The 10,372-nt window shown below is 32.8% G+C and overlaps 1 protein-coding gene across 3 annotated transcripts; it reads right to left on the reverse strand.

Annotated features, from left to right (window-relative positions):
* Nucleotides 1-3,514: 3,514 nt before the first annotated feature.
* Nucleotides 3,515-7,808, reverse strand: LOC110885041 (mitochondrial import inner membrane translocase subunit TIM44-2). Of its 3 annotated transcripts, none has more exons than XR_004870666.1 (9): nt 7,671-7,808; nt 7,340-7,574; nt 7,133-7,251; nt 5,635-5,739; nt 5,498-5,542; nt 4,996-5,412; nt 4,843-4,911; nt 4,032-4,745; nt 3,515-3,914 (listed from the first exon to the last, which is right to left on the reverse strand). XR_004870666.1 is itself a non-coding variant. In XM_022132740.2 (9 exons), the coding sequence occupies exons 3-8, from the start codon at nt 7,198-7,200 to the stop codon at nt 4,647-4,649; spliced, it is 774 nt and encodes a 257-aa protein (XP_021988432.1). In that variant the 5' UTR covers nt 7,201-7,251; nt 7,340-7,574; nt 7,671-7,808; the 3' UTR covers nt 3,533-3,910; nt 4,032-4,646. The 3 variants fall into 3 exon arrangements, 2 of the variants coding, with proteins under 2 accessions (XP_021988432.1, XP_021988431.1); XM_022132740.2 differs by having other exon boundaries at nt 3,533-3,910; nt 5,635-5,710; XM_022132739.2 differs by having other exon boundaries at nt 3,533-3,914; nt 5,635-5,710.
* Between the last annotated feature and the right edge of the window lie 2,564 nt (nt 7,809-10,372).

Consider the following 10,372-nt stretch of genomic DNA (forward strand, 5'->3'; position numbering starts at 1 on the left):
TTCAAGTTCCTAGTTTTCATACATATACCTAATACAACCAAATAACACATAGCACATAAGTTGTTAAGATAACTAAATATATATTTTCTCAAAAATATATATTTATATGTAGTTTTGCTTTTATAAAAACTATTCTTTCAAATCTTTTTATTCGAATAAAGATTTTGTCGAAAATGATAGTTTTTATAACATATGATTTTTAAGAAAAATGGCCATATTTCCTTTGAAATATATACTTTGCCATGTTTAATTAAAACATATCTTTTTATTTTAAAAATCACCAACAATCTTTTCATAACATTTTTTAACAAAAACATATGAGATTTATATCAAAATCTTAACAAGTTGAAACCATAAACATGTAGGGTTTTTGTATGATCATTACATATGTTTACTAGTTCAAAAACCATACTTTACTTCTAGTTTTATCAAACTTTTTATAAAAACCCATCTTGTATGTTTCTTTTTATAATCTTGTAAAAGTATTATTTTTAGTGAGAAACATTATATACTTTAACAAAACCAAAGATTATGATTATCCATTTAAACATTTATGTTTAACAAAAACCTTTCAACATTTTTATGTATACTTGTTAGATCATGTTTTTAAACATCATCTAACAAGTTATTCATATGATATTCATCAATACTGTACCATATATGAAAGAAATAAGCTTCAAATCACAACATAAACAAACTTATATATCATGATTTTTATTTTGCTTCTTTGTATTTTCATATTATTTTGAGTAAACTGCCATTTTGGTCCCTGAGGTTTGGTCACTTTTGCCACTTTAGTCCAAAACTCAAACGTTTTGCATCTGGGTCCCTATGGTTTCAGTTTTATTGCCATTTTAGTCTAAAAATAAAATCAGGTCATATTTGTCTTATAAAATCCTGCAATTTTGTCCTTTTCCTCAGGGGCAAATCAGGTCATATTTGTATTATAAAATATGGTATTTCTTTATAAATTTTTTTTACCATTTTGCCCCTGAGGAAAAGGACAAAATAACAGGATTTTATAAGACAAATATGACCTAATTTCATTTTTGGACCAAAATGGCAATAAAACTGAAACCACAAGGACCTAGATGCAAAAAGTTTGAGTTTTGGACTAAAGTGGCAAAAGTGACCAAACCTCAGGGACCAAAATGGTAGTTTACTCTATTATTTTGTATGATTGTTTAGTTATTACATGTTCTTTTATCAATCATAAACATAAATAAGTATGAAAAAGGGATTTTACAAAGCTCACTTCAAGCACTTGTGGCTAGGGATGATCTAGATGATGATTCCATCTTCCGTTGGAGGTGAAGCAGGAGTATGCAAACTCTCCCAGCACCTACGAAGGATACGGTAGCCGCCTCGGTGTGGAGAAAGGGGCTAAGCTCGACTGGAGTGATTACTTCTTCCTTCATTTCCTCCCTCTTCACATCAGAAATCAATCTAAATGGCCCGCACACCCGCAATCCTGCAGGTACGTTGTTATTAAAGCGTAGACTAGTCTGATGGGTGAGAGAACGTTTTTAGACTAGCTTTATATGTGTTATACATACAAATTCAGTCTTTAAAGATAGATTTTGATAGCCTTACTTCTTTTATCTACCTGTCAACTTTTACTAAAATATATATTCTTTCTTTCTACCACTTCACTTGTTATCCATAGATCTCAATCATATTTTTTTTATAAAAGAATTAAGTTGCATGCATTTGGTTTGTTACAAAGGATAATCTTAAATTGTTCTTTAGTGTTGTTATTCAATCATCAAAGATTAATTTGCAAACACTTTTTGTGTCTTTTTAACTGCTTTTCAACCATTAAAATATTTAAGGTTGTATAATAAGTAATACATCTAATCAATCTGTTAATAATAAAATTTAATTTTGAGTTGGCCATGTATATTATTAAATATTAAAAAGCAGGATTAATGATATTACATGATATTAAGTAATTAAGTCATCTCCTTTCTAGGTGTCAATTAAGTAAGTACATGCTTGCTGTCGCACCAAGTGGTTTTTCTAATAGCGAATTTCTTGTTCTTTGTGAGACTTGAACTCAAGACCTCACACTTAAGTGTATTAAAAGGTTTTGTCTTGTTAGTGAACCACCAACTCCAGTAGTTATAGCACCAATCGATTAATCAAGATTCATAGAAACACAATTTGAAAGGGTCATTTTCAACTTTCTAAAGATATTACATAGAGAGAGAGGGGGCAACCAAATATAACTTTTTATGATACAAAAACCAAACCATACCATCTATTATGATTTCATATAATTTGGTATGTGTGAACTATTTGTCAAAATTGAATTATATATATTTTTAGGACGACGCATTTCTTTATTTTTGTGTGAGTAGAACTAAAGTCTTTCAAACCTAAATGTTGTGTTGTAAAAGGCTTTGTATTTAGTAAATATATAACGTATTTTTTTAGTTCCATAAAAATCATCCGGTAGGCACCCCCTCCCTAAAATTAATATCAACTAGCAATAAGACTCGCCCGCGTTGCGGCGCGAGAACATCGCAAACATCGAAAGGATTAGTCCAAACGTCGTGTGATGCGTTAACCATATGAAAACACACGTTTTGACGTATCCGATTGAACTCGAAATTACCTATATAAGAATTGCGAGTTGATCAAATCGTAAAGTAAATCGAATCAATGTGTGATCCGACTCATATATAGAAAAGAAACTACAGTTTGACTCCACACAGTTCGAAACAAAATTTACGAAACATACATAAAATAGGCATGAATATATATTATATTTGTCCTGACTCCTCTCCCAAATCGAAACGTAGACCAACTCAAATTTATAGTACATAAAAATATGCACCTAAAAAATGATTTTTAATATTTGACCTGACTTGTTTCTAGAAAAAGTTTACGTCGAAACGTAGAGCAAATCATATGTATACTGACACGTAAATAAAAATATGCACGTAAAAAAAGTTTTTTAAGTAAAGGAAGTATAGGGATAAACTCGAAACAAATGATTAGTAAAAAACTTAATATGTTAAAAATGTTCGTAAAACCATGCCAAGTAGCACCAATGCCACATCATTGCCAGCGATCCCAACATTGGAAAAGTTCGTAAAAATAAAATGAATAAAAAAAAGGAAAAAATAACACTGAACGAAAAGCAAACGTAAAATCGTTAAACCACACATGCTCGTTGCGGTGCATTAATGCGAAGAATTAGACCGAAACGTAAATTGTAGAAAAAAAGAACTAAGTTGAACGGGAAAAATAAACGTGTTGCGACGGACTTGTCAAATGGGTAAAAATATAACAAAAAACAGGGGACACCACACGCACGTTGCGGCGTGTCTTGCAAAATTTAAAACGAATAACTTGTGAAAGATGAAAATTATGAGGCGCCAAAGATGAAAATAAAAATATGTTAGGGCTAAATTTAAAAGATGAAAAACTTTGGGTCATAAATAAAAAATTAATTATTATTTTTTTTTAAAAACTCTCAATGCATGAAGTCCAACTTCATAAAGCAACATTTTGTAGAAGAGATGTGTGAAGAAAGCTTCCTACAAATAACTTTAAATAAAGTACAACAATTATTGCACCAACTTGTTGCAAATTGATAGTATATAATATAATAATTTTAGTTTTAATTTAATAACATGGGCCAGGCTCGGGCAGCCAGATACTGAAGAGCAAACTCAGAAAAGTCATCAGCATTATGGACCACTTTACCCCTGGAACCTTTAACAGGATGAAACCAAGCGCTGCAGAACCAAATGAAAGGTTGATGCGACCAGCTCTTACCAGCCATGTATATGTAGACTGACGTTGTATTAAGACCCAGCCGCATCACAAAACCAAACATGTACTTAGTATACAAGGTCTGCTGTAACTCAATAGATCATATTCTCGCCCAGTGCACCCTGAACTGGCTACACAAAGTACATTAATTATAAGTTTATAAATAACATAAATACAAACAAAGTGAGTTATTACTATTAACGACAAATAACTGATAACATGATTTTTTTCGATGATTAGTCTCCAACCTTAGCAATTTTTCTTTGCTCAATTTGACTGGTCCATGCACCCATTGTTTCTAAGTTACTCCTTAGAGCAAGAAACATCCACAAGCCTTAGAGACCAAAAAATACCAACAAAGTGTCATATTACATAAATTACTGACAAAATAGAAATATAATGAAGATAGTTGAGTCCCTTTGATGTTGCATATCCTTTAGTTGCCAAAAGCTTTTCTTAAGTAAATCGAGTCCCTTCTACAAAAAGAACCAACCCAAAAGGTCGGATGACATATTAAAATCTATTTATGATTAATACATAATTAAAATCATACAAAAAGCATGGCATATTAAATGTCTTTGTTGGTTTGGATATTTACAGACCCGTGTATTACACAGGTTGAGTAACGGAAACAATTATAATTTATAAAATCTCTAAATATTTCTTATGATTGGAATTACCCATTATGCGTTCTATAAAATTTTATCGATTACCACGTAATAATATATGACATCAATTTAGTCTACAATACCAAAGTACTAAATTAGCTGGTTTTTAAAGTTTCTAATGCCATGAATACCATTCAATTTTACAAGAGGTTATAAGAGTGACAAAAAAGGATATGAAATTGCAGCCTGAGCATATTATATATTTGAGTAAGTAATTAGTTGTTTCATGTGAAAGGATATAAACTTCACAGATATATTCCCTTCCAACCATCTTTCACGCATATCTTCTGCAATCTGAAAATCTCATTCGAAAAAATATATCAGAAATGAACAGCCGAAATTGCCACGTCAGCACAAAATGCTATAATTAATATTCAAAAGTTATTCATACCTCTTGACCCTTTGTCATGACAGGTTCACTGATGCCGCTAACGCGCTTAAAGATTGGATTACCTTGCATCTAAAAGATACAACAAATTATTTCGACTAAAGAACACATAAAACTAAAATCATTAAATTAGAGTTAGAAAAGACGAATTATTACTTTCGCCTTGAACGCCTCCCATGTCTTGCTAAATGGTGACTGTTTTACAGGCACAATGGTGATATTTGTTCTATCGCTTCTTTCAACATTAGCTTGAGAAGCAGCAGTAGAGGCGGCTTGGGCCCGTTTCCTCTTACTCGAGCTACCATTTAACTCGTCTTTCACAATGTCATAACCCTTTTTGGCCAAATCAAGGACCTTTGCATCTTGGGCCTTTTGATAGGAATATGAAACTCCAGACCGAACCTTGCTAAATATCGTTCCTGCTGATTCAGCATACCCGGATTGCTGTTTCGTATCTTCTCCACTTGCTGATTGCTTATCATTCTCGCCTTCTTTTTCTGCCGAAGCACCGCTAGCTGATGAGCTGGCAGATTCTGAGGTCTCCTGCTTCCCAATTCCTAGCGTTTCTTTCACCTGTACATAATGAATCAGATAATAATAAGCTCATTAACTAACATAAATGTTTTGAATAAAAGAAAATTAAAAGGGTCCCACATACCTCCTCTGTAGCAGCAGAAACCTTTTCCTTAAGGTTCTCGAAAACCTGCAAGGTGATCATAATGTTATATTAATATTTTCAAGTGAACCAATACAATTATGATGATAAAATCTTAATGAAAGTAATTAGAGTGGAACCTTTTTTGTTGTAGCTTCGGCTTCGGTCCACACGCCATCCACATGCTTGAAAAGCTGCTCCGTTGTCTGCTTCGTTCTGTGTTCGCCAGTTCACCATCTCAGGGCCTTCAATATATATTTTAAAAGAAGAAAAATACAAAAAAACACATTACCACTGATTGTTGGTATCATCAAAAAAACACATTACTACTGATTGTTGGTATCATACAATTAAACTTGTAAACAATAAACCATTAATAATCCAATTAAACTTCTGTACAATGTTCAGGGGTGTTTAATACATGAGTTGCAGATCAGAAACCGTGTCGAGGAGTTTACGGTGGAATTAACGTGGCAGCGACACTTGAGGTGTTCGTACAACTCATGTTCACAGCGGGGATGCGAGGCGTAACTTCACCGGAAACACATTATACCCAATCTCTCTCACAAAACTTATGTGAGGTGAACCAGTGTATTTGAATCATAAACTTGAAGAGATGATGAAAAAAATTTCTGTTATGCGTGTGATTAGTAGATCTTTGCCTAAAGGAAGTTGTTTAAATAATGTGGTATACCTGCTTTGGTTCTCCATTGTTACCGCCATTGGTTTAAAAAGCGTGAGGCGCTCTGAAGCGTTTTATTTCCAAAAGCTTTAAGCGAAGCTTCAAGCGCGAAGCAAGAGCTTCGCGTATACGAAGCGCTCAAAATAAAATAAATATTTTACACATGGCGCTGATTGGGATGAAGCGTCGCTTCAAACCAATGGCGCTTTGGGCTGAAAGCGCGCTTCAAAACGCTTCATTTGATTTGTCGAAAGAATGGAATCAAATATGTTCAACAACTTATTACCAACAATTAAGAAAAATATATGCCAAAAGAATGGAATTTTTTTTACTATTAACTAATGCACAACATTACAACTTAAAGAAATATCACCTATGAAGTTTATCATCATCAAAACGTCAATCTTGACCTAATTCAACAAACCCAACTCCAAATTCCAAAAATCAGTAACATACATCAAATCTTTATGCCATAAAGCAACAAAGTTTATAATCTCTACACTCTTAATTACACAAAACCATAAGAACAATGGTAAAAATCATGACTTTACAACAGATCACCTTCAATCTTGACCTAATTTCACACACCTAACTCCAAATTCCCAAAATCAGTAACATACATCAATCTTTATGCTATAAAGAAATAAACTTTATCATCTTTACATCCGTAATATACACAAAACCAGAACAACAATGATAAAAATCATAACTTTACAACAGATCACATCAAGAACAGAACAACTTGCGGCAAAAACAAAGATTGTTCAAATTCAAACTGTTTGTTCAACAAACTGGAACGAAAACCGTCAACAGAATGATGCGAAACGAATAACGCTAGGGTTAATTGAAAGCAAAAGCGAACTTGATGCAAATTTAACCTGTAGAAAGTTAATAATTGAGACATGTAACCGATGGAAACATGTGTATATGCAAGCTAGGGTTACAATCGTACTTACAGAGAGACAGATTGACGACGATGATTTGCCTGGATCCCCTTCAACTCTCCTCTCGTCTCTTCTCTCATACTCTTTTCCCTGGGTTTTGGAATTTGTTTTCTACATCTGGTTTGGGAACCCTAGCCGACATCACACAAAGCAGAAAATCGTGAGAAACAAAACCCTAGGTACAGGGAATCATATAATCGTGAGAAAACAAAAACTAACCGATTTCTTGAGAGCAAGGCAAGCCCGTCACACAATTTCTCTCATCATCAAAACCCTAAAAACCCTACCCTAGATGAAGAACAAACTCAGATCCCACACCAGCTCTGTATCAAGTCAGAAGATGAAGATGAAGATGAGGATTTTGATTCCACTCTGATATTGTATATCAACAACACATCTCTACAGAGAGATGAGAAATCCCGATGAGAGTGAGGGCTAGAATTCTGGAGACGACCTAGGGTTTGGAGAGAAAAAAAGAAGACAGAAAGAAAGATATAACGTCGAACAAATGAACAAATGGATTAACAATTAGCAAAAGATAATTTCTTACATGATTATTGAAGCTTGAATCATCTGGATTGGATCAGAAGAGAAAAGAAAGAGTACATCAGAAGGAAGAAGATTAAGATCTAGGGTTTAGAAAAAAGAGAGCGTGTTTTTTAGAGGAATTTATACCGTATAACGGGTCGGGTTGCTCAAATCATGCTCCGCGTTCGATATATGGATCCGAGAAGTTTCCCGCCCAAACCCATTGTGAGAAGCTCTAAGAAGCTGCCACATCAGCCCAAAACTTCTCATTTATTATATATAATAGATAATAGATATATAGGGTAATGTAAAACTCTTGACGTTTTATTGACTTGATTTAATTAATCGTTAAACAACATTCGCTTACGTGTCATGCCTTGGATAACTGAAGAACGGCCAAGTTCTTTTTCTACTTGCATGTGCCACGCTAGTGTAGGGGTGTTCAAAAAACTCGTGGCTCGCACCTCGCTCGAAAAAAGTTCGAAAAGAGCTTGGCTCGAAATTGGCTCGGTTGTAAACGAGCCAGCTCGGCTCGGCTCGGTTTGTAAACGAGTCGAGCTCGAGCTTGGCCTGGCTCGGCTCGCGAGCTCGTGAGCTCGTGAGCCAGCTCGATAAGGTTTACATCCTTCATTTTTTTGTGCCACATCGCTCAAAAGACAAAAACTAAGGGAGTATCTCCCCTATAAAAGAAGGTAAGGAAAATATACAAAGTGATTTAACTATTTATACTTGCATACTTAGCCTTTTGTTTAAATATAATTGCAATTATGGCCCTTAGTCTATGAAAAATATTCATTTTTAGGGCTTTTTAAATAGTAAATTTTGCGATTCTTTGTCAGTTCGAACTAGATCGAGCCGAGCCGAGCTCATGCCTCAAATCTCAGCTCGATTTGAAATTCGAGCTCGAGCCGAGCCAGCTCAAATTGAGTTTGAGCCGAGCTCGAGCCGGGTCGAGCTCGGCTCGACTCGGCTCGTTTACAACCCTACGCTAGTGTTTTAACTAATTTTTCATCACATCTCTAGAATTTACCTAAACTAATAAATATTAAAAACTTGCATGTTTATTATTTTTTACTTTAATAATATTTTTAGTCCAGATGTAGTTTAAAAAGAAAGTCTGAAAATCATTATTTTCTACTCAACTTGCAGTAATATTTTTAAAAACTTGCATGTTTATTATTGTTTACATTAATAATATTTTTAGTCCAGATGTAGTTTAAAAGGAAAGTCTAAAAATCATTAAATTCTACTCAACTTGCAGTAGTATTTTCTTTTCAAAAAAACTTGCAGTAATATTTCATTAATTAAAAGAGTTTTTTTATCAACTATGCAAATCGGTCATTCGAGTTTAATATTATTTTATTATTATTTAAAATTAAGTAAATAAAATGCTTTGGTGGAATTCTAGTTAGTTTGATATGTTTGTATACTTTGTGTGTTATTAGTAATAAAGTTAAATAGAGAAAATTGTTTTATTATTATTTAAAATTAAGTAAATAAAATGCATTAAAGGAATTCTAATTAGTATTGATATGTTTGTATACTTTGTGTGTTATTAATAATAAAGTTAAATAGAGAAAAATTGTTCGTAAACACGTATAGAATTTGTCCATGCCAAAAAGTGCATGTGTGTTATTAGTAATAAAGTTAAATAGAGAAAAATTGTTCGTAAACACGTATAGAATTTGTCCATGCCAAAAAGTGCATAGTGATGCTATGTTTTAACCAATCATAAAAATATTCATTATAATAAAAGAACATTAAAAGTAGTGATTTTACGATTAAAAAGTTAGGTAATTAACTTATAATAAGAAATTGAGAATTATTTTTTTCTCTTAAAAACAGCTTTGAAATATGGATAGTTTTATATATCTTGGCTTTTAATCTTTACTCACGTATTACATGCGTATGAAGATAAAATTAATGTAACCTCTATAATGTGTAAACCACTTTACATATATGTATTATTCTTATTAAAATGAACAATATAAAATCAAGATATACATTACATTTGCAAATCTCTAAACACTTCTTTATACACGACATTTGTAGTTTTATTTGTAATTTGATCATCCTCATTAGGTATCAATAGCTTAAGGTTATCTATACTTTTTAGTTTGGACAATGCCACATATAGCTGGCCATGCGTAAAAACCCGATTCTTTTAAAAACAAACCAACCTTACATAGCAAATGTTCTTGACTTTCATTAAAATATTATTTCTAGATAAGATATGTGCATAAACAATGCGATCACCACCGTTACCAATATGGCCCTTATTGTAATAAACAACTAATTTGTAACCGTGAGAGAAATAGGTAAATCTAGATAAGCAATTTTAAACATACAATAGAAATATATGTGATATAAATAAATTTGTACTTACAAATTTATACATGTAAGAGCAATCACAATTGATTCTCCATCTCCATCTTTATAATAACACTAAAAATCGTTATCTTTTCTCCATCATTTTTAATTAAATAATATTTTTTATATTTTTATCATTATATTTTCCCTCTTCTCCACTTACGACCACTTAAAAAAAATATTAAAAAAATTATAAAAGGGTGAACAATGTCTTACTAAATTTGCTGATGAAAATGTAACATTTTTTCTCTCCTTCACCAGGGATGGCAAAAAAAACCCAAACCCCATGGGTAACCCGAAGCCCAGCAGGTATAGACCGGGTATGTGATTAAAAATATTAAATAATTCAGGTAC

This window comes from Helianthus annuus, chromosome 10 (genome assembly GCF_002127325.2).
Source record: "Helianthus annuus cultivar XRQ/B chromosome 10, HanXRQr2.0-SUNRISE, whole genome shotgun sequence".
Classification (NCBI taxonomy): Eukaryota; Viridiplantae; Streptophyta; class Magnoliopsida; order Asterales; family Asteraceae; genus Helianthus; species Helianthus annuus.

Bases quoted from the DNA above. Each gene is read 5' to 3' on its own strand.
- LOC110885041 (XM_022132740.2), bottom strand. From the start codon at position 7,200: ATGAGAGAAGAGACGAGAGGAGAGTTGAAGGGGATCCAGGCAAATCAT. The intron at 5,543-5,634 runs GTTCCACTCTAA...ATCACCTTGCAG, and splicing joins CCGAAGCTACAACAAAAAAG to GTTTTCGAGAACCTTAAGGA. The intron at 4,746-4,842 runs GTATGAATAACT...TGAGATTTTCAG, and splicing joins TCATGACAAAGGGTCAAGAG to ATTGCAGAAGATATGCGTGA.